General features: G+C 50.5%; 1 protein-coding gene across 2 annotated transcripts in view; it reads left to right on the top strand.

Moving 5' to 3' along the window:
* The window catches only part of FSTL4 (follistatin like 4), a 453,162-nt gene that overhangs the window by 294,430 nt on the left and 134,533 nt on the right, over nt 1-24,199 (top strand). For both annotated transcript variants that reach the window (XM_061423485.1, XM_061423484.1), the window contains exons 5-6: nt 16,361-16,554; nt 19,762-19,885. In XM_061423485.1, coding sequence (XP_061279469.1) covers nt 16,361-16,554; nt 19,762-19,885 — 318 coding nt within the window. The remainder of the gene's footprint in view (nt 1-16,360; nt 16,555-19,761; nt 19,886-24,199) is intronic.

Below are 24,199 nucleotides of genomic sequence, written 5' to 3'. Positions count from 1 at the left end.
CACGAAACACCAGGCAGGTGATAACCTGGCTCCGTCACCCACACCCTAGGACCCGAGACAGACCCTGACTCTTCCTGGCCTCAGTTTCTGTGTTGGTACAAGGAAGAGTCTGGACTACATCATGCTAAAGCCTTTACCCCATGCTCTTAGGGTCTGTGGCCTATTATTTATGCTGGACAGACTGTGTTCAGTTCAGTTCAGTCACTCAGTCGTGTCCGACTCTTTGCAACCCCATGATTCACAGCACGCCAGGCCTCCCTGTCCATCACCAACTCCCGGAGTTCACCCAAACTCACGTCCATTGAGTTGGTGATGCCATTCAGCCATCTTATCCTCTGTCGTCCCCTTCTCCTCCTGCCCCCAATCCCTCCCAGCATCAGAGTCTTTTCCAATGAGTCAACTCTTCGCATGTGGTGGCCAAAGTATTGGAGTTTCAGCTTTAGCATCAGTCCTTCCAATGAACACCCAGGACTGATCTCCTTTAGGATGGACTGGTTGGATCTCCTTGCAGTCCAAGGGACTCTCAAGAGTCTTCTCCAACACCACAGTTCAAAAGCATCAATTCTTTGGTGCTCAGCTTCCTTCACAGTCCAACTCTCACATCCATACATGACCACTGGAAAAATCATAGCCTTGAATAGACAGACCCTTGTTGGCAAAGTAATATCTCTGCTTTTTAATATGCTGTCTAGGTCGGTCATAACTGTGTAGGGGTCTTTAAAAGACCGACAGGGATGGGGGACGAGGCTGGGGCTGGCCACTGGCACAGGATCAGTCACTGGGCTGCAGCCCTGAATCAGCAGCTGTGTGTGTGTGCGCATCTGTCTACCTACATGGGGACTTTTTATCCAGTGTCCTCTGTGCATCTGGCCCTGGGTGACAGGCTGAGGGCCTACAAAGGAAATGAAAGAGCATTTCACCCCATGCTCTTAAAAATCTCAACAGGACACCATACTCATCAAACAGCACCGTTAGTGGGGAAAACTCACACCAAGGTGCGAGTGGGATTGGGCTTATTTAATTGACGGCTCCCATGTTTATTAGGGGCCATTAGCATCGATAAGTGGTGGGTGTAGAGCCTCACCAGGTGGCTTCTCAGATTTGCCCTTCTCCATGGAAAGTTCTTTGTGAATGTTTTACCCACCTTTTTCAAAGCCCAACTCAAAAGAGGGCAGGTAAGCCTCCCCTGAGGTTGAGGCACAGCATGCTAGTCCTGTGACACATGCAGACTGCACCTTGTCTGTGGGGATTCACACCAGACACCTGGTCACAGCCTCAGGTGTGAAGGACAGTGTCAAGCCATGGGGCACTGGCCCCACTCTGCCTGCCCCCAGGGGTACCCCGGGCTACATACATCATCCTCCGGAGAATCCTGGAGTGTCCCTGTCACTCCCATCTCCTGTGGGTGTTGAGCCCTCTTAAAACACCTGCATCCATTTTCATGACAGATAAGGCAATGAGGAGGCCATTCTCGGGATGCGAGAACTTATAAGTAAGCAGGACAAGGAGCAGGCCCAGCGATTTCCCAGTGTGTGAACCGAATGAGAGTCAACACATCCACAAATCCCACCACAGTGTTTGGGGAGCGAACAGAGCAGGCAGACCAGTGATGCGACTGAGCTGTGTCCGGAATAACTCGCTTTGCTGGAGGGGAGGGGCTTTCTGAGCCACAGAGGAGCTGAACCCTGGATGCCTCTTCAGTCCCACTGCTCCCCACCTTTGCTGTCGGCCCCCAAACCCCCTTCGCCAGGCTCTGAACACCGAGCCAGGACCACTATGGCCCGCCCATCAGCTCAGACAAGTCCTGCCTGGAGCTGACTTTCACAGAAACAACAGTTTCTGGGGCTCTGTCTGTGGGCCGCCTGCATTTTGATAGGTTTCCAGGGTGGATAATCCCTGAACAGCAGAGCAGATGCAGAAAGGAGAGCCTGCTCTCTCTCCTCCAGCGGCTCAAGCACCGGAAAGGCTCTAAAGCTCTCCCGAAAGGCTGCTGTTCTCTCTCGGAGTTGTTGTTGTGGAGTTTTGTTTTCCTTTGTTTTGACCTGGGATTTACTGTCAATCATACAAGTCAGAGAGGTTCAGATAAACCTTCAAACCTCAGGGAACTTCTCCAAGTCACGTCAGGTCTAAAAGCCTCTGTTCAGGTAATTCTCTCCAAAATGCCATGTCCTGACAAGGCCACATACAGGATGAATCCCCGACTTAGAGCAGACCTTGCCTTCTGAGCACGTTCTCAGACAGTTTTCCTCTAATACCTTTCTTTCTAAAGTAAATGTCCCACGAGCCCAGCTAAGCTTCTGCTGGTGGAGACGTGGACCTTGTTCACATTTGGGCAGTTCTTTCCTGGAGACCCGTTCAGTGGCAGAGATTTGCAGTCCACACACCCCTCATGCCAAAGAAGGAACGTCTCTGCTTGTTGTCTTTAAAAGTCATTGGCTCTCTGGCGTGCTCTGAAGCTGAGGATTACTGCATCTGAGCACACACCCCAGACAACACAGAGGAAAGCAACACACCTCAGGCCGTGCCGGCGTGTGAGACACAGGTTCAGAATCTTCCCATCCCAGTCTCTTCACCTGCAGGCGCAGAGTGTCCGGGCCCCACCCAGTAGGCATCCCAGAAGGACAGAGGCAGGGAGGAACCCCGTTCTAGAGAGAGGGGGAGGGAGGTGGGTCCTGCCCTGTGCCCTGGCACTCCCCACATAGGGCCTGTTGTCACCAGTGGGGCAGGCACGAAGCCCTGTCCTTGGGGGCTGTGGCTGGCTGTCACCCTAGGAGTAGGCAGCTCCACGGCCCAAAGCATGGCCCTGCCCTCTCTGCCTCCCTGTGCTGGGCCTTTGCAGGCTGGGCTTGCACACAGGTGCAAGTGTACACGGCACAGCCATGGGGCTGCACACGCACACTCAGGCACACTCCTATACCTTTCCCCCTGTCCTTTACAATCCCAGAACCAAGCAGTGTCAGAAGAAGTAAGGCCACCCCCTCACAGCCATTAGGACAGCCACTCACAGTAAAACAGGAAATACCAAATGTTGGCAAGGATGTGGAGAAATTAGAACCCTTGTGAGCTGTTGATGAGAATGTCAAATGCAGCTGTGGAAAACAGTATCACAGTTTGTCAAAAAATTTAAAATAGAACTACCATATGGATTCCAATTCTACTTCTGGAATTGTCTCCAATTCTGCTTCTGAGTATTTATCCTGAAAAATTGAAAGCAGGGTCTTGAAGGGACATTTACATACCCGTGTTCACAGCAGTATTATGCACAATAACTAAAAACAGGAAGCAATTCAGTGTCCATCAACCAATGCATGGAAGAGCAAAATGTGGTATATATGTACAATGAAATGTTATTCAGCCTTAAATAGAAAGGAAATTCTGACACATGCTACTACGTGGATGAACCTTGAGAACAGTATGCGAAGTAGAAGATGCCAGTCACAAAAAGACAACTAGTGTATGATTCTATTTATTTATCCACTCCTTTACATATCTCAAATAAAGAGAATCATACCGTAGTCTTTTTGTGACTGGCTTGTTCTACTTCGCATTCTGTTCTCAAAGTTCACCTGTGTTCACTCGTCAAATGAATGTGTTCTATTTATTTGAGATACGTAGAGGAGTGGTGGCTCAGCTGGTAAAGAATCCACCTATAATATGGGAAACCTGGGTTCGATCCCTGGGTTGGGAAGATCCCCTGGAGGAGGGCATGGCAACCCACTTCAGTGTTCTTGCCTGGAGAATCCCCATAGACAGAGGAACCTGGCAGGCTTTAGTCCAAAGGGTCGCAAAGAGTTGGACACAACTCAGCAACTAAGCACAGCATAAAGGAATGGAAGTCACAGAGATAGACAGAATGGTTTTTGCAGGGGCTGAGGGAAGAGGGAATAGGTGACTATTGTTCAATGCAGACAAAGTTAAAATTCTACACATGGAAAGAGTTATGGGGATGGATGGTGGTGATAGTTGTACCATATTCTGAATATCACTGAGCTGTATACTTTAAAACGGTAAGTTTTATATTATGTGTATTTTACCACAATAAAAATAATCTGAGGAAAAACATATTTTCGTTGTTTCCATAGATGACTAGTCTTTAATCCTTCCAGACTCAAAGTTACCTTTCCATAGCAAGTATTGTGTAATGTCCCTGTGTAATCTTGAATGAATATGTGTCTTAACCAAAACTGGGATATAAAGAAAAGTCCTAGGCATAAAGCATGCATTTTAAGTAACTGGATGCCAGCTACACACCCCACCTCACAGTGGTAAGATGTCAGCCCCGACATGCGGATCTTGGAACAAAGGCTGCAGATGGAGCCCATGATGGGCACGTTAGGTTGGCAGTTTGAGTACTCAGGTGTCCTTGAGTGTGGAAGGATGATTCTCCAAAATAGTGGACAATTCTCTATAAAGTTGTAAACAAGGGACTTCCTGGTGGTCCAGTGGTTAGGACTCCATGCTTTCACTGCCAAGGGCATGGGTTCGATCTCTGGTCAGGGAACTAAGATCCTGAAAGCCACAAGACACAGTCACAAAATTTTTTTTAATATATTTTTTTAACTTTTTAAAGATGTAAACCAAATTTACAATATACAAGCATAAGTGCATCCTTGGAAAATCCTTTTCATGGCCGGAAGGGGAAGTATTTTGCGTGTAACACCTCGGTAGGTCCTAGTAACCCAAGAGTGGTAAGTAGATCTTTCACTCCAGTTAGAGAGTGGCCACCACCCCCATAGGCTGTGATTCCATTGATTTTGTTCCTGAGAATTGCTGGGAGGCTTCATCCTCCAAACAGCTAACCAAAAGTGACTGTCCATGGTGCAATTTGAAATGTTTGCTAGACAGGACAGTGCTACAAAGAGCAGGGTCCCTAAGGTCCCTGGTCCTAGCCATTAAGTGCCACCAGGGCCCCCGCCAATCATTGTGAGAACCAAAAACACCCGCCATGGAATTTCAGAACGCCTGCTGGAAACAGCACTGCCCTTGTTGAGGTCATTTACAGAGTGCTTCTCCTGTGCTGTGAGTCCTCACAGAGCAAAGCGATCCCTTCACCTGGATGTAAGCCTGGCTCTAGGGCCAGGAGACCTTGTCCCCACCATTCACTCAGTCCACAGCGGCCTCAGACCCTGCTGCGTCTCTTGGCAAGGTTCCCCTCAACTCAGTGGCCACTCGAAGATCATAGCGGCTTAAAGCAGTGACATTTTTTGGACATCTGACCCCAAGGAACTAAATTTTTGCAGCCTCAGTAGCAGGACATTTCCGTTTGCTTAGGTGTCTGGAGGATGAAGCCTTGCAGCAATTCTGGGGGAATCACAGTAGACGGGGTGGTGCTCACTTTTTCTCCTCTCGTCCCCTCCAGCTTCCCCATCTGCCATCCCCTGGTCTAGCACCACTGCTTCTCCTCATGGTGCAGGTAAGGACAGGAGGGGAGCAGGCAGGGGACAGAGCTTCTGGGCAGGGCATCAGGGGAGCAGAGTCTGGAAGGAGCACGTGTCCTCCTCCTAGAAAGCGTGAGTAACTTGGTAGGGAACCTAGTCATGTGGGTTTCCCACAAACGCAAGAGTAAAAGCTAAAGTTCTTAATTCCAGGAGGGCTTTAGCATTTATTCAAGTTTTCAAACATTACTCTTTCACTCAGGGGCCACCTGATAGATGTGCCAGTCAACCATAAAAAGTGTATGTGGATCCCTCTCCTAGGAATCCAACCAATTTTGCTTCTCTAATAGGAATAGAAGAGAGGATTGTAAATGTCAAACAGCAGATTGTATAGCAACATCAATTGAACCAGGCATTCATGAGCAAATGTACCATTTATCTAGCAAAGCTCTGGGTGGTTTTGTTAATTTAAATTACCTGATGGTGGGGAAAAACTTGAGATGAGGTTTTGTCCACAAATTCAGGTTACTTCCACCCAGCGTCCGAGAAGCCTTGATCAGCTCTGGTGCGGGCAGCGGGGGAAGGAGGTGTGTGGTCTGCCTGGCATGTGTGTTGGGCTAGGCAGGGCAGAGGCCATGTGGAGCCCTAGATGTGCAAATCCTGTTGTGGGCCTAAAGTGGGTCCTGTATCTTCAGCTCAGAAGCTGGGATGATGAATAGCACAGTCTGTGGAAGAGAACAGAGAATGCTGAGCAAGGACAGTGACCCAGCCTGATGCTAGGCTCTCTTTGGAGTCTGGAACAATGAGGGACTGCTAATGAGCGTGGTGGGCCTGCTGTTGGTTCTGGAGTTAGGATTAGTGAGTGAAGAGGGGAGACAGGCTGAGTGAAGGCAGGGCAGGAGACAGGCTGAGCACCGTGCATTCAAAGGCAGGCAGGAACTTGCCAAGCCCCTCATAGCCCATGACAGCATCCAGTGTGGGTCCCCGTGGCAGTTCTCTAAGACACTGAAGACACTCATACAAGAGATGCAAAGGCTTTGGGACATAATTTATGGCAGAGACAGGCAGAGACGAAGACAAGATGAGCATGTGTAGCTTGTCAATGATGCCACCCAATCATCTCATCCTCTGTCGCCCCCTTCTCCTCCTGCCCTCAATCTTTCCCAACATCAAGGCCTTTTCCAGGGAGTCCTCTCTTTGCATCAAGTGGCCAAAGTAGGAGCTTCAGCTTCAGCTTCAGCATCAGTCCTTCCAATGAATATTCTGGGTTGATTTCCTTTAGGATTGATTGGTTGATCTCCTTACTGTCCAAGGGACTCTCAAGAGTCTTTTCCAGCACCACAGTTGAAAAGCATCAATTCTTCAGTGCTCAGCCTTCTTTATGGTCCAGCTCTCACTACTGGAAAAACCATAGCCTTGGCTATGTGGACTGTAACATGGTGGTGTCTCTGCTTTTTAACATGCTGTCTAAGTTGGTCATAGCATTTCTTCCAAGGAGCAAGTGTCTTGTAATTTCATGGCTGCAGTCACCATCCACAGTGATTTTAGAGCCAAAGAAAATAAGATCAGCCATTATTTCCACTTTTTCCCCATCTTATTTGCCATGAAGTGATGAGACTGGATGCCATGATCTTCATTTTTTGGATGTTGAGTTTTAAACCAGCTTTTTCACTCTCCTCTTTCACCTTCATCAAGAGGCTCTTTAGTTCCTCTTCACTTTTTGCCATTAGAGAGGTATCATCTGCATGTCTGAGACTGTTGATATTTCTCCTATCAGTCTTGATTCCAGCTTGTGATTCATCCAGCCTGGCATTTGGCATGCTGTACTCTGTATATAAGTTAAATAAGCAGAGTGACAATATACAGCCTTGACATACTCTTTTCTCAATTTTGAACCAGTCTCTTGTCCCGTGTCTGGTTCTAACTGTTGCTTCTTGACCTGCATACAGGCTTCTCAGGAGGCAGGTAAGGTGGTCTGGTCTTTCATCTCTAAGAATTTTCCACATGTTTGTTTTGATCCACACAGTCAGTGGCTTTAGTATAGTCAATGAAGCAGAAGTAGATGTTTTTCTGGAATTCCTTTGCTTTTTCTATGATCAAATGGATCTTGGCCATTTGATTTCTGGTACCTTTGCCTTTTCTAAATCCAGTTTGTACATCTGGAAGTTCTCGCTTCATGTACTGTTGAAACCTAGCTTGAAGGATTTTGAGGATTACCTTGCTAGTATGTGAAATGACCACAATCGTATGGTAGTTTGAGCATTCTTTGACATTGCCCTTCTTTAGGATTGAAATGAAAACTGACCTTTTCCAGTCCTGTGGCCATTGCTGAGTTTTCCAAATTTGCTGGCATATTGTGTGCAGCACTTTCACAGCATCATCTTTTAGGATTTGAAACAGTTACACTGGAATTCCATCACCTCCACTAGCTTTGTTCGTAGTAATGCTTCCTAACACCCACTTGACTTCACACTCCAGGATGTCTGGCTCTAGGTGAGTGACCACACCATCATGGTTATCCAGATCATTAAGACCTTTTTTGTATAGTTCCATGTATTCTTGCCAGCTCTTCTTAATATCTTCTGTTTCTGTTAAGTCCTTGCCATTTCTGTCCTTTATGGTGCCCATCTTAGCATGAAATGTTCCCTTGGTATCTCTGATTTTCATAAAGGGATCTCTAGTCTTTCCCATTCTGTTGTTTTCCTCTATTTCTTTGCATTGTTCACTTAAGAAGACTTTCTTATCTCTCCTTGCTATTCTCTGAAACTCTGCATTCAGTTTGGTATATCTTTACCTTTCTCCTTTGCCTTTTGCTTCTCTTTTTTTCCTCAGCTATTTGTAAGACCTTCTCAGAGAACCACTTTGCCTTCTTGCATTTCTATTTTGTGGGGATGGTTTTGGTAACTGCCTCCTGTACAGTGTTACAAGCCTCCATCCATAGTTCTTTGGGCCCTCTGTCTACCACATCTAATTCCTTTAATCTATTTGTCACCTGTACCGTATAATCATAAGGGATTTGATTTAGGTCATACCTGAATTGTCTAGTTGTTTTCCTCACTTTCTTCAATTTAAGCCTGAATTTTACAATAAGGAGCTAATGGTCTGAGCCACAGTCAGCTCCAGGTCTTGTTTTTGCTGACTATATAGAGCTTCTCCATCTTCAGCTGCAAAGAATATAACCAATTTGATTTTGATATTGACCATCTGGTGATGTCCATGTGTAGAATCATCTGTTTTGTTTTTGGAAGATGGTGTTTGCTATGACCAACAAAATGGACAGAGCACCTCCTTAGAGCTGGACCTTGGCAGTAAAGCCAGATTTGAAGAAAGGGCCTTCCAGGAAAGGGAAGCAAATTTGCAGGCTGCTTTCTGTCAGGGGGTAGTCAGGAACTGCAGCTCAGGCCATGCTGTAAACACTTGCCCAGAGGACCTGAGTATGGCAGCAGTGACCCATCTGCTCAGAAGTCATAGGTCCCAAGGGACAGCCAGCAGAGGATCACCAGGTGGCGTGACTTTGAGTACACCTGTTTGGGGCTTGTGAGGGGACCATATCATGTGTGCTTAGCAATCTCTAGAAATTGTCAGAATTTTGTGGCTTGGTCAACACTATCAGTAAAACTATATCACCTATTAGCAAAAACGTATCCTAAAGATAAACCCATTGGTTTTGGTATTTATTGTTAATTGAATTTTCCCAGAAATGGCAGCAGAAAGATTGTTAATGTTCATGAATTTACATCAAATTAAACATCTGTTCCTCTTAAGCTAAACTCCAGTAAAGTTATGGCGGCTCATAAATTAGACGGGGGAGGAAAATGCTTCTTGCTCTTTGCACAGCTTAGCAGTTTCAAAATAGACCTCAGAATGCCACATTGCAACTGAGGCCCATGTAACACAGCATGTTGAGCTGTGATGTTGGTGCCAGACGATTAAGCTGAGTTTTTGCTTTGGTGGTGAAGATGGCAGCTTTGTCTTCAGCAGTGACATTACTTCTCAGGCCAGCTGGGGATAGTGTGGGAACCAGGGAGGCAGATGCTTGGGTGGGGGTCGGGGCAGAGCCTGCCCGTGAGCAAACCCAGCAGCAGCCAAGAGACTGTGGGCACACCCCTGAGGGTCCTCTGAGCCCAGGGGCTGGGCCGCCTGGCCTGGTCAGGAAGGACTGGAGTCCAGAGGTTGTGGCTCAAGGGCATGGTAGGCTGCTGTGTGGCTTCTGAAGGGACAGCCTGTGTGCAGCTCAGGAAGGGAGCTGCCCTCCCCCAGGTGGTGGCATCTCAGAGCATGACCCACCAGCCCCCACTGGGCACGTTCTTCCTTCCCATCCCCCTGCTCTTTAGCTCACACCCATCCCCAAGTGAGATGACTCCTGCTAATGGCAGAAGAGTTCTTCATGATATCTAGTAACCTCTGTCCTGAAGTCCCCTCTCCCATAAATTTAGGGGTTTGCCAGGGACTCTTGAAGTGTAAGGCTGCCTCAGTAAGGGAAGGGCCAGCACCCCGGAGGCCATGAGGGATTGTCTTCACAGGGGCCTCAGGATCCCCCTAGCCCCGACTCCCCCCAGTTCTACCCACATGTAAAGTTCTCCTAGAGCTCGGAGGGTCCCCAGGGTCAGCTTTGTGTTCAGTTACTGATTAGAACCCTCGTGTGGCACTGAACCTTTCCTGAAGCTGTGCCACAACTGAATTCACCCTCAGGCCTCCCCACCTGTGCACTGTTCCAAGCAGAAGCCCCTTGCCTGGCCTTTTCCCAGGGCTGTCCAGGACTGTCCTGACCAGCAATGGCAGAACCAGAGGCCAGACCCTCTCATCCTCCTCCCGTCCAGTGGCAGGTCCTGAAGAGCTGTGTGTTCCCTAGAGGGGCTTGGAGGAGACACTCCCATGTGACCCCGTGTCCAGCAGGGTGACAGCCTCTCTGTGGCCCCCCACCTCCTTGCCACCATGACTCCCAGGCTTGTTGTGCTAGACTCTTTGGAGCTACTGCTGCAGGTTTTGGGGTGCCCCCACTAGTGAGGTAGGATCCATGCCCCTGGCAGTGAGCATGACACAAACCACACACTGGGGCTTCCTCACGCACTCATGTGTCATGCCCCCTGCTCCAGAGTTCCAGACCTCAGTCACTATGCCTCGGGGTGGCTGGGATTGTCCTCCTCCTCAGGACAGGGCTGTAGCAACTATCCACCAAGATTACACTTTTGTCCAGTCAGCAGACATTTAATGAGCACCTTCTGCATGCAGATGCGTGGGCCAGGTGCTGGCATCACACCTACAACAAGGCATGGCCCTGGCTTCAAGGGGCTCCCATGTAATGGGGCAGCCTGATGCCAACAGTGTATGAATAACAGAGTGAAGGCTGGGGAAAGGACCACGACAGACAAGAATGGGGCAGTGCACAGGGACGTCTTTAGATGGGGGTGGCTTGGTGAGGGAGGCAAGCAGAGATGGTCTCTCTCCAGTCTCCCTACTACCTCTATTCCTAATGCCAGGACTCTCCAGTCTGCCCTGTCTCCTGCCTCCACGTCCCCCCAGTATCCAGGCCCTGGGCAGACCCAGGGCCTTGACCACATGGCCTGTCTCCCTCTCTGTTAGAATCTGAGCTCTCTGCTACTTGGCTGGCTCTCCCCCTCCTTGCCCATGCTGTGCCACATCCCTTTCCCCGACTCTGGAGCCACCAGCCCCTCCCACATCTGTGCCCAGAAGCTTTGCCTGCCACAGCAAAGACCGTTCCTTTGAGGCCAACCTGGCAGGGGCGCATGTGGCTGATGGAATATTCAGTGTCTCCCTTGCTTCCCTTTGTTCTGCAGGAGAAAGCATGCCTTTGATAGACGTTCAATTCCAGAGGCTGCTACCTGCGTCCTATCTCTCTTTGCTCAAAAAATTAAATGCGGACGTGCCTGTGCTCCTGCTGTAATAATCTCCCTCAGAGTGGAGGCAGTGTGGCTGGAATGGGAGAACATTAGAATCTTCAAAGAGGGACAATTATTGAGGGAACTAGATTAATGAGGTGTCATAACAACTTAGCCAGATCCGCAGCTGACCTTTCTCGTGGAGAACGGGCTTGATAAATGTAGTTCATTACCAAGTTCTGACATGAAAATAGGATCACACTCTGGGCTCCTCAGCAAGCTGATCAATATTTTATCTGCCAAAACAGGCCCGGTCTGTGAGCAGAAGGAGCCCCCACACACACGTGCCAGCAGGAAGCCCGAGGCCAGTGCCGGGGCCTGGCCAAGCGGGGCCAGTGTTGCTGCATGGGGGACACCCCGGCCAGCGGAGGATGGCTGAGTCCTTCAAAGGGCCTGTTGGGGACTCTCATCACTGCCAGGCTGGAGGACGTGAGCCTCCCTCCCCGAGAGGCCCCAGAGCAGAAACGTTCATGGGGACGGGTAGGCAGGAGGAAGTCTTCACCAACTTAGTGGCCACCTGTGCTAGGCGCTGGGCATCAGTAAAGGGGACAGAGATAAATGCACCACACCCTATGGCTCATGTAGGGCATTTCATGCAGAGAGGCCCTCGGGCCTGGCAATCATGCAGACACTGCGAGGTCTATTATGTTTCCTTTTATGTCTGGACCCTATAAGGTGTTCATTGTCCCCATTCTAAGGTAGGAAATGGGGCAAGAAAGGCAGGAGTGGCTGCCTTTCCTGGGGTCTCACAGCCACGCAAAGGCAGAGCCTGTGATCTCCTTTGCTCTGCTGACTCCTTGTCCAGTGCTTCGTCCAGCCTTGCAGGGACTCACCAGCGGAGTTGGTGTCAGGTGTCACAGCCTATGGTGAAGTCTGTCTGCCTGAAGACCCGAGGAAAGGTTGTTACAGGGTGGCCCAGTCACCCTGGCTTCTTGATGAGAGGATCTGCCCTGGAGCCACAGGACTCAACCACGTTCACAGGCACCTAACACTCTCCCACCATGTGCGCGACTACCCAGTCTGGTCCCACAGCGGGATGTGCACGGCGCTGACAACACCCCATCCAGGTTCCTGTAGTCAGCCCACTCTCCATCATCGTGGTCAGCCCCCACGTGGGCACTGGGGAAGAGTGCTGTGGTCCCCAAGCCTCTGCTGTACTCCCCTCCAGGGACTTTCCCTCCAAAGGGGCAGGGTCCCTCCCTGGGACCAGGCCCACCCCCAAACATGCAGAGCACAGAGAATTATGAAGCCAAAGGGCTAGTTTAGATCAGGTGATATTTCAGCTGTGGCCAAGATGCAAAGATGAGTAGGCTGGGCAGAGATATGGGTAAAGAACACTGAGGGGAGCAGTAAACACCGCCCGCATGCAGCACATTTGTGTGGCCAGGGCTAATGAGATTGTTTCTCCCTCCACACCCCAACCTCCTCAAGTCCCCAGTCGGCTTGCCAGGTGGGTGTGCGGAAATGACCTGCATAATAATGAGAAGCACCCAACCTTTGGGTATCGAAGCTCTTGCCTATATTTATTAAGGGGAGAAGGAGATCTGAAAACAGAGGCTATAGGCCAGGCCTCAGGACCCATGCATCACATGAGGCCAGCCAGGGCTCTGCTAGTTTGGTTCCTGGCTCAGGGTCGCCTGTGCTAAGGGCTAGGCTTCACCCCCAGCCTGGCCAGCCTCTGGAAAAGAGATCATGGGTAATTTACTTTCTTTCTTTATATTTATCTGCACTTTCCAAGTGTTTTGTTGTTGTTTTGATGCGTGTGTTCCTTTTATAATAAGACAGAGATTTCAAACTGGCAGCAGAGCGAGACCCTTTAGCTGAAGGCCAGCTGTGCAAGGACTCACAGGTGCCCACATCCCGCCTCAGGGAGCCATTACATCTGACCCCAGCGTGTGATCAGGAGGTTGTGAATGAAAAAGTAAAGCTGGGACTTGGTGAACTAGCACTTTCACGTGCTTCTCTCAGAAGCTGTGCATCCTAGAGACCAAAAGGGAGGGCTTGTGAGAGGGCAGTCCTTGCTGGAGATGAAGCCTCAAAAGTCTTGAAAGAGGCTGAATTGTGGAAGCTGAAGTGACATCTCCACGGGCACAGAAATGCCACCGTCACGTGTTTGTCTTAGGACCTCCATGCCCAGCAGCAGCCAGGCACAGTGAGGGCCTCAGTAAAGGAAGGGACAGAGCAAGTTTGGCAAAGTGCGATCTGCTGGGCCTGGCACCCTGCCCCAGCTCCACGCTTCCCTCTAGCCTCATCCAAGCCCTGCTCCCTGCCCTACTCCGGCCCAGCCATACCCGCCTCCTTGGGACTCTGAACACACTGTGCTGCTGGATCCTATACCTGCGACCCCTGTGACCCAGAAATCCCTTCCCCCGGCCTCCTGTGCCCACAGATCCCTCATCCTGTGGGGCTCATTCATAGCGAGACTTCCTTTACCTTGGCCTCATTAGCTCTCCTTCCATGGGCACCCTTGATGCCCAAGACAGAAAGCTCCATTGTATACTCAAAGTACCGCCCAACACAGAGCACAGAATCTGTGAGTAGATGCTGGTAAAAAGATGGAAAAGGCATGGGTGGCATGAGCCTAGCAGAAGGCCAGACTAGGGATTCAGGGAGCTGACCCTGGACACTGAGGCACCTACCTCTTCTGCCGAGTTTATTTCTAGGCATGTATATACCTTCTTGACCAGCAGGCATGGGCTGGGCATTGCCAGGGTGGAGAAGCCTCCATGAACTCACAGTGAACTGTAGGGGTGTGATGGGAGAGGTGAGCCAGGGGAGGTTGCTGCAGCCCACCCGACAGGACCTGCGTAGCTGGTTTTCCTGGCCACCAGAGTGGGAGGTGCTGTCTAGCTGCGTGAGGACCCCTGGCCTGGAGCAGCAGGCAGCTCAGAGATCTGTGCCCCACTGAGATAGGGAAGATGAGACAGCTCTGCCCATCCGACCTGGCCCAGCCTGCTCCAACCTTCAGGTGTATTCTTTTCTTTTGGGGAGGCGGGGGGAGCCTAATGGTATGCTAGCATTTCTGAACTGAGCCTTCTATCAATCCCACATCCATCTGCTGTGAACACCAGCTTCCCAGTGTCGGGGCAAAAACGCCTGTCCCCTGGAAAGCCTGACAGGCCTTCCATTCCAGGCCCCTGCAGATCCCCCACACATTTCCACCACCACCTCCACCGAAGCATCTCTCTGCCCTCATACACTGCATCCAGCTTCTGCCACTTGCCAGGACTGGTTTTATCCTCTGGGGAGCTAGGCACCAAGATCTGGGCAAACCTCTTCCTCTTATTTCCCCAGACTGGCCTTTGTCCAGCTCAGGAAGCCGAGGACAGACCCTGGGCAGGAGTGTGTGGCTGTGGGACATGGCCGTGATTTTCACTGTGCAGACTTGAGAATCAGGTTTACCAATTGGAGGCCCTACGAGCTCCCAGGAATGGATATGCTACCAGGCCAAAGAGGGGTGGGAGAGCTATTCTTGTCAGACCACGGAAACTCCTAGAGAGCAGATAGATTTGATTATATTGAACACAGCAATTGATTTTTTTCTAAATAAACATGCAGGATGAAATGGTAACAGACATCTGTTTCTGACAAGAATCAATTGACCCCAAATTGGAAGAAAGAAGATCTAGAAACACAAACAAGCACAAGAGAAAGTGGTCGGACCATCCAGGCTTGTCCAGTGAGGAAGGGAGAGAGACAGACGGACTTCCCAGCAGCCCTGTCCCCACCAAGCAGCTCCCTGTTTATTGCTCTTCAGCTACTCTGGTTCCAATAATGACAAAGGGGAGAGTAGCTATCGTTTTATGAGCCCTTACTCAGTGCTAGGCCAGTCCCATGCCTTTTATCATGTGCATGTCTTATTAACCCTCCTCACAGCCCTGTGTGGGAGGCTCTGCTCTCCCCCACTTCACAGATGAAATCACTGACACACCCTGTGCAAGGTACACACTCAGGCAGCCGCAGAACCAGGACTCAAACCCGGCAGACCACAGAGCCGTGGCTCTCCAGCCCTGAGCTGACACAGCCTGCCCTAAGCTGGCCTTGAAATTAAGGTGAAAAGACCTAGACCTCAGATACTCCCTTGCTAGCAGCACTCTGGCTTGAACCTGGAATGGATGAGGAAGACCCCACACCTGTGCTCCAGGATTCGGCAAAGCCAGGAGGTGGGGTACATCCTTCATCCTCATCCCAGGAGGAGGGGAAGTGGGGCAGCAGGGAGTGCTCCCCTGCTCTGCTCACAGCCCCGTGGGTAGGGAACATCTCCATGGCCCATTACCAGCAAAGTTAAACTACATCATGTCACAGTGTATCACAGGCCTCATTTGCCAAAATACTGTGTGGTTCTGATGCTATGGACCAAGCACAGCCGTGATGAAAGACCTGAGAGCAATGGGCTGTGTGCTTTGGGCTTGCTTTCGTAAAAGCTGCCTTTTGTTTCTTGGTCGTGGGCTTGTGTATACATGTTCGTCTTGAAGTAATCCAGCTCTGGGAGTGTTTCTAATTATCTTAAGCAAGGCTTATTAGTCCTGTTAACTGCAACTCCCTGATCTATGAGGCCACGGATTCCAAAGAAGCCTTTAAGGTAGGATTAAGGCAAAGATGAGCCATTGCAAAGTGGAATTGGAAATGGCAACCCACTCCAGTACTCTTGTCTTGAAAATCCCATGGACGGAGGAGTTGGTGCAGGCTACTCTCCACGGGGTTGCAAAGAGTCGTGCCCGACTGAGTGACTTCACTTTCCTAAAGCTGCTGTGGGGCTGCACTGCGAAATCCCCCAAATGAAGACTCCCATTCTGTCTGACCATCAGTCTGTGTCTGGCTGTAGAAGGTGCTCAATCAACATGTGCAGGGTGAACGACAGGCTCCTTCCAGCGTTGACATCACGTGTCGCTTGTATCTGGTGCTCAGTAAATATCTGTGGCATGGACTGGTGGCCAGTCGGATGGACAGGTCTCATGTACTCAGGCTGCACCTTGCACTACGTCTAGCAGGTGCCTAGTAACTGCTGATGGGTGGTGGGGTGGAGGGAGGTCTTCTCAAGACCGGGGAAGAGTCTGACTGGAGTAACCCCATCTTCTCTTCCAGGTGACCCGTGCACCATGGCCGACTACGCCCGCCTGAAGAAGGTCCTTCTGGCACTGCAGAGCCGCTTGCAGCCACTCCACGAAGGGGACAGCAGACAAGACCCCGCCTCCCAGAAGCGCCTCCTGGTGGAATCTCTGTTCAAGGACTTCGATGCAGATGGAGACGGCCACCTTGGCACCTCTGAGCTGGCCCAGGTGGGTACAGCACTGGGTGAAATCACATTACGGGGGGATCCAATTTTCCATTCAGGGTGTGTAGAAAGAGAACCAGCAGACCCATGTGGGAAGAGTCGTTTGTCACTATCTCTGAAATGGGACGCTGAGGGGGCCTTTCTCCTGCAAGAGAAAGCATCTCCCAGGAGTCAGAGAGCTTGTGTTGAACACTTGGAAATATCTGACAAACAAAATGATGTCCGTGTCTCTTTACCACCAGCCACCTTCAGCCAATATTTACCAACAAGCTCCGAGCTAGCTGGCGAAACACACTGTACACAGGCTGAGCTCTGAGGCTTTCATTAGGAAACAAATCTTTTCTTCCTGAATCCTTTACTGTCCTCAGCAGGAAGGTTCAAAGAAAGCAGATTTGGTTTTCCCCAAGAGCTTTGGGAGCTGCAACATGCTGTCCCCTCGTCCTCTCCCCCTCGGACCTCACCAGTGGTGGTACCTGGGTAGCAGCAGCCCACACTCCAGCCTGTGGCTCACAGGCAGCCCTGTGGTCACCCCCTGAGCACTGCTCTCTCCTTTGAGAAAACACTCAGATGGAGCCTATGGTTTGCCTCCCTTCCAAACACAGCACATGTGGCCCTTTACCCAGGTACCAGGTGGTACAAGGGCCATAAGCATCTGCAGCAAAAAGAAACAAGGAAGGATCAACCCGGGGCGGCAGGCACACCAGCTGCAGGACAGGCCTGTTGGGTGCTGGTGGTGGAAAGGCGGGCTGGATGGGCCCAGGGGTCTGCATTCCTGCTCCTGCTCTGCTGTTTTTGGTCTGAGAGCCAGGGGTCCCAGAGCCAAAACAGGTGCAAAGACATGGAGGGAGGCTAGGTCAGCAACCCTGGGGCAGCTCTGCCCCCGAGACCACAGAGTGCCCCACCCTGGGCTTGGCACTAAGGGAGGCCCTTTACCTGCAATGTGCCCCACACAGGCATGTCCCTCACTCTTCAATAGAGTAGCTACGAACACAGACTTTACAGTCAAACGGCCTGAATTCAGACCCAACTCCAGCATTTGCGGGGACCTGGCGGGTCTAGGCAGACAACTGCCTGGCTCTGTACCCCTTTTCTTGTCTCTGACTGTCACGGGGTCGTCAGGAGGCTTAGATGAGCAAAGAGGTGTGCAGTTCTCAGCCTGGTGCCCAGCAGGTGGTACGTTCTCAGTGGGTGACAGCCGTTAGCATCCCTTTGTCACCATCACCTCTACTGTAAACCTTTCAGCCGCCTTTTGCTGTGTGGTAGGTGCTCCTGTTATCCCCACTTACCAGGTATTTTTAGATGAGGAAGCGGAAATCAAATGGTTTGCCTGTGGCCACACTCATTGCCTAGGATGTGGTGACCTGAGATGCAGCCAGGGTGCCAGGTGTGCATGGACCAGCTCTCCTCACACTCCACGGGGCCCCCTGGGAGGACAGCTCCCAGCACCAGCTCCACCTGATCCTCTCGAGGTCTGTGGGGACAGCAAGTGCCCAAAAACTCTGAGTAGAGCAGTTATCCAGACATTTCCCCATGCAGGGCCCCCTTCTCAGGTCCACCCAGTTCAGAGCTGGCTTCCAGTGTTGGGTGGGAAACCACAGATCCTAAGGCACTTGCAGACCCTGCTCTGCTCACTCATACCTGGCATCACGGGCAAGTCCATCCATGGCCCACACTCCAGGAAGCCTCCCAGACACACACCAGCCTTCATGTCACTATTTCATCAACCTTCAGCCCCCAGCTATGGCTAAGACCCCATGGGCCAGGACCAGAGACCCACCAATGACCCACGCTGCTCCGGGGAGAGCCCAGGTCCTGCTGGTCATGGTTATCTGAGAGAAGAGCCATCTAGCAGTTCGATTCCCCACAGTACAGGCTGTATGGGGAGCCCAGAGGGCAGGCATCAGGCAACTGTGGGATCTCGGTGCCCCAGGCCCACGTGGATCCAGGTAGTTGCCAGGTAAACAGAACATTCCTGGGCGCATGGCTCTAACCTGGCAGAGACATGCCCTGAGGCACCTGCAGCCATTAACAAGCGTGGTAATTGGACTATGATTTCCTCTTTAAAATTTAATGTGTTTAAAGTCCATTTCATAAATCTGCCAAGCAGGGCCCAGCTAAAGTGGGCCTTTCCTTGACACTGAATCAGAGGCGTTGGGGAAAACTTGTAGGTCCTATGAAAAGTTAATCAATTTCCAGCACAGAAATAGACAAAGGGAAATTTCCATCTTTGGAAGATTGATTTCGGGCGTTATGGTTGATCTCCCTTTTATCGAACACTCTTATTTGCTGGGTGAAGGGTCATTTTTTTAACATTATCACATTAAATTGCCTTTAATATACCAGGCCCAGCTGAGACTGTTAAATAAAGAGAAAATGCCTCTGTTCCCCTCTTCCCCCCAAAATAAAATCATTTTCTTTCTTCTGAGATTTCCTTCTGAGCATTTTCTTTGCAAGACTCTAGTTTCAGACCCACATGCAAATGATCCTACTAGGGAGGCCCCCACCCTGCAGCCCAGACCACATCCAGAGAGGAGTTCACAAGGGCCCACCCATGGTCCCCTCAACAGAATCCCAAGGGTAGTGTTTTGTGTTCCTGGCAGGACAAGGCAGGCAGAGCAGGGGCTCAGGCCTAGGTCAATAGAACAGCAGCTTCCTCTCCCCAGGAGTAGTACTGTGGCTAGGATGTGCTGACCTGAGATTGGTGGGGGTTGGAGGGGGCAGGGAGGGGTACACTGATGGAGCAGTGACCTTCCAGTTCTACACAGTTGGGAGCCACTGAGTATGGCCACTGTTAATTGGGCTTATTTGATCAGGCCCCTGTCTCTTCCCTGTTTCCCCATCTATAACACAAAGGGGTAGACCAGATGACCACATGGATCCTTCTCACTTCAGATCATGTGGGGTCTGTTTGCCCTGGCAGGGAAAAGACAGACCTGAAAGCTAATACTGACTCAGCCCAATCACCATGTGACCTTGAGAAAGTCCCTTTCCTCTCTGAGCCTCAGTTTTCTCATCTCTAAAAGGAGAAGGTCAGACAAGACAACACCACAGAGATTTGGATGCTCCCCATGGCCTACGGAGCTGTTGCTGGAGTCCATAGGCACACACACAGACACATCTGCCCAAACGGTGACTGCAGCCCCACTTGGCCTGACAGTGCCCACAGCTCTGAACTCACTCCTGACTCTAGCCTTCTCCCTTTCACCCACAGCACATGCTGAAGGAGCAGGACCTGGAAGAGGACTTCCTGGGTTGCTCGCCGGGTGACCTCCTCCGATTTGATGACTACAACAAAGACGGCCTCCTGACCCTTCATGAGTTCTACACAGCTTTCCGTAAGTCAGGTCCCCGTCGGGGCTCACAGTCAGCAAAAAGACATTTCCTCACCAAAACGGTGTCAGGGTCTGGAGTCTGTCTTTGGTTGTTTTCCAAGGTTGGCTTCTTTTATAGGTGAAAGTAGTTGAGTTTGTTTTGCAACAAGCCTGAGATTTAAGGAAAGAGTACGGGGAGGGCAATGGCACCCCACTCCAGTACTCTTGCCTGGAAAATCCCATGGACGGAGGAGCCTGGTAGGCTGCAGTCCATGGGGTCGCGAAGAGTCGGACACGACTGAGCAACTTCACTTTGACTTTTCACTTTCATGCATTGGAGAAGGAAATGGCAACCCACTTCAGTGTTCTTGCCTGGAGAATCCCAGGGATGGGGGAGCCTGGTGGGCTGCCGTCTATGGGGTCGCACAGAGTCGGACACGACTGAAGTGACTTAGCGTTAGCATCAAGAGGAGGGCAGAGATGGGGGATGGGATACTTGCTCTGTTCCTTTTGGATGAAGGTTATTCTCACTGTTGATATCATTTGAGGAACCCAGGACTGTGTTTAAGCATGATTAAGAAGGCACTGCCTCACATGGCTAGGGGATTCTGTGACTGCACTTGGACAGAGCAGATGTTAGGGTTCTCCCAAGGAAGTGGCCCAGCCCCATCAGAGAACCCTGCCTGGGGCCAGATCCTGCAGGAGGGTTCTGGAGGCTTGGCCAGGTAGACAAAGGAGTAGTCACAATGCAGGATAATGAAGAATGAGGGTCCAGGTTGATGAGAGGTGGTGGAGTCCCTGAGAAAGAAGAGAAATGGGGCTGCTCTGCCTGAAAACGGAGGATGTGCTCAGAATGGACCCTCTGTGGGGCCACTGGTGCATATGGTGAGCAGGCACAGTGTCTGAGGGACCCAGGTCTTCTCCCTGAGGTGCTCTTCCAAGAGATGACCTCATGTCAACCATAGCTAGAGCTGGGACAGGGCTTCCAGGAGATGTGAGATGCAAGAAGCTCCAGACACGTCCAGACAAGTTCACTAGGAGAGGGAAGGCAGTGTGGGACCCTAACTTGAGACAAGGGGGCCATTCTTGGCCCCAAAGACGTGAAGCTCCTTTGTGTCAGACAACATGTGGAGCAGGCTCTGTTTAAAGCAGGTAACGTGTGTACCCTGTATGAAGCACCTTGAACATGACCTGCAAGCTTGCAGCTCCGGTGGGCCCTGCAATTGAGGAAGCAGGGGTGAGACCCCCAGGGTCCCTGAGTACTCTGAGCCACAGGTCCTGGCATCCTGGGTCCCATTCTCTACCTGGAAGTATGTTTTCCAGGAAGGTGTTCCTGCTTCATATCGGCATCTCTGTGTACTGTTGTTACTTCGTTCACCAGGCCTGAGGGGGCATCCTCATGACTTGTTGACAAGAAGGGCTCTTGTGGCAGGTAGAAAAGGTATGCATGTGACCTGAAAGGAGAGAAATGAGCGTGATTCTTCCCTGTGGGAAGTGTCCATGAGCTTGTTGCAGGCTGCGCCTTTCCAGTCCACGGCATCCCTCTTACCAAGGACCAAAGTCCAAGCCCCAGTTCCCAGGCTCTGCTTGATACATGATGACTGTGTTGCTCCCCAGCCTCCTCCTTCATGCCCACAGTTTAAACTCTACAAGTGGTGGTTCATAATAAGGTGTGAATGGCTGGTAGATTCAATCTGCCTGGGAGGTGTTTGCTTTGTGGATTGAGGAGCTTATTCCATGAAATGAATCTCTAAATTTTAAAATGTGTGGCAGTATCGGCAACTCTGGAGACCTAGCTAGTGCAATGATTGTTATATTTTCAGGACTTTTGCAAAGGCAAACAGTTAGATAGATGGGAGATGTAAATCAGCCCTAGTAGGACTGTTTACAACACAGAAGTCTACATACACAACACAAATGCTACACAAGGGGGAGGGGGCTCTTCTTCCCTCTGGAGAGCCCATTGTGAGGCACTGACCTGCACACGCTGGACAAGACCCTCCCTCCCGACCTGCCCTCACCACCTCCCGGAATCTCCTCTCCATCCGCCTTCTTCAAACAGAGCCCCCTTGATGATGCTAATCCCACGGGAAGTGAACAAGAAAGGAGTAGATGTCAGGCCAATGACAGGGTGAGCAGGTGGAGCTTCCTTCCTCATCAGAGGAACAGCAGCACGCTTTCCAGGGTCAGTTCTGAGACATTCCCAGCATGCTTTGTGCACTCAACACCCCTCTCCCCCCATCTATAGAAGGAGCTGTAAAGAAAAAGATCACTGCATTTTCAAAGCTGGGGGCCAAGGCTGGACTTCAGGGATTTGGGGATATACCAGAGCCACACACCAGTGTCCCACAATGGCATCACTAGGCAGAAAATGACACTGCTTGGGTACCATCCTGGTACCAGTTGTCACAGAAGCCTCTGATCTTTGAGCCCACTTCCTTCCTGGGAACTGGTCTGGAACCAAGCAGGGGCTATTGGCTCTCCTTTCAAGGAAGTGGCAGCATCCCTGTTGCCCCTGATGAAAGAGGCCACCCTGGCCTCCCTAGTGAAGGTTGTTAAGAGCAGGAGCTGCCCGTGGAAAAGGAGGAACATCCTCACTTCACTTCTGGTCGTATGTCCCATGTAGAGCAATGTGCTGTCTGTTTCCTTGTTCCTGGATTATAATTTGAAAAGCCTTATAATCATCATTTTTAAAACAAATTAGATTCTGCTGTCGCCTTGGACTTGTTTTGAACTGGGCAGCCAAACCATTCATCACAGCCCAACCCAAACAATAGACATGCAATAAAACGTAAACTCACAGCCATTAAGGAAGCCACAAAATGAGTTAACCCTGCTTTCAAGGCCCAACACAGTCACTCGGAGCACTCGGAGACGCAGAGTCACCCGGGATCAGTGGTCTTTCAAAGTCACAGGAACTCTAAACTCCCCTCGCTCTGGGAATGGATTTATGGTCCAGTGGATATTAAATAGGAAATTGAAATGAGACACACAGGTACAACTGATTACCCAGAAATCAATGGGCATTAAAGACATCTCTCTAAAACGCAAAAAGGAATATCTCAGACATTTCAGCAACAACATTTTGGATTTGATTTTCAAAACTGAAGCTGACTGGCTGGCAAAGGTTGAGACTTTAAAATTGCATTTTCTAGTCTCTGTTTTGCCAGGATCCTTGGGTTCCAGGCAGGGCAGGCTATGTAGGGTGACTAGCACAGATTCAGCCACTTTATTAAAGGATGGGATTTGGGGAGCTTTTCCCTGGTGAAGTGAGTTGTATTAATATTTACAAGGGTTTTTTTTTTTTTTTTCGGGGGGGAGGGGGACAGTGTGCAGTCTCCTAAGTCATATTTTCTCATGCAGCTGACATAGCCCAGGCTGTGCTGGTGTTTGCCACTGTCTGCAGCTGGCTGAGGGCAATGCCAGCAACCCCAGGGCTGGTAGCTGCCTTGCTCAGTTGAGTGGCTCGTGGGGGTGCTGCACCTTCCTCCTGGCTCTGCAGAACAGGTGACCCCCACCTCCTGAGGAGGGCAGAGGACAGGTCCCTTAACCATGGAAGTCACAAAAGCTGCCAATCACTCATCTTTGTACAATGATGGCAGTGAAATGTGAGGCTGGCCTCCCTCTCTGCCTCTATTTGTCACCTAAGCATTCTCCTCAGGTTGCTTTTGGTTTTCCAAATCATAGACTGATCTTGGAACTAACGGTCCAGTGCCCTCTCAGCATGTCCCCCAAGCCTTCCTCCTCACTCCTCCTCCTGCCCCGCCCCCGACCCCCAACAAGCCGCAGAACCTCCCACCCCTGATGTGAGACAGAGACCCAGGCGCCAGGGTTACTGGTGAGCGAGATGCGTGCCTGCCTGTCTATTCATCTCAATGAATTAAAAAGTTGCTTGCTTAAAAATCTTTTCAATAATGCATGTTTTTGCACTTTTCTGAATGCTTGGGTTGGGATTGTGGGAAAAAACATATTGCTTAAATGAGGATTTTTCTCTCACTTTAAATTCATTACAAGTTCCTTCTGCTTTTTTAGAAAGATACTTGTCCTTTTAATTAATCCTATGAGAGCAATGTGCTACATGTAAAGGACAGGCTCACCATAGGATCAAGGTCTTCCTGCATTACCGTCCGAGGGTCACGGATGCACAGTGTACAGGAGGAGGACCTGAGTCAGGGGGACCAACTGTGTGGGAGGCAGATGCCCTCCCTTAGCTCCAGGCCAGCAGAAAGGAAAACAGTGATTTAATCTGATTATTGTGGTACTTCTGTATCCAGGGCAACTCTGTAAACCAGAGGAGGTAGTCACTGGGCAAATTCACAGCTGTTTTTTCTGCCATTA

The sequence above is a fragment of the Bos javanicus genome, chromosome 7 (genome assembly GCF_032452875.1).
Source record: "Bos javanicus breed banteng chromosome 7, ARS-OSU_banteng_1.0, whole genome shotgun sequence".
Classification (NCBI taxonomy): domain Eukaryota; kingdom Metazoa; phylum Chordata; class Mammalia; order Artiodactyla; family Bovidae; genus Bos; species Bos javanicus.
This window is presented reverse-complemented; position numbering and strand designations above follow the sequence as displayed.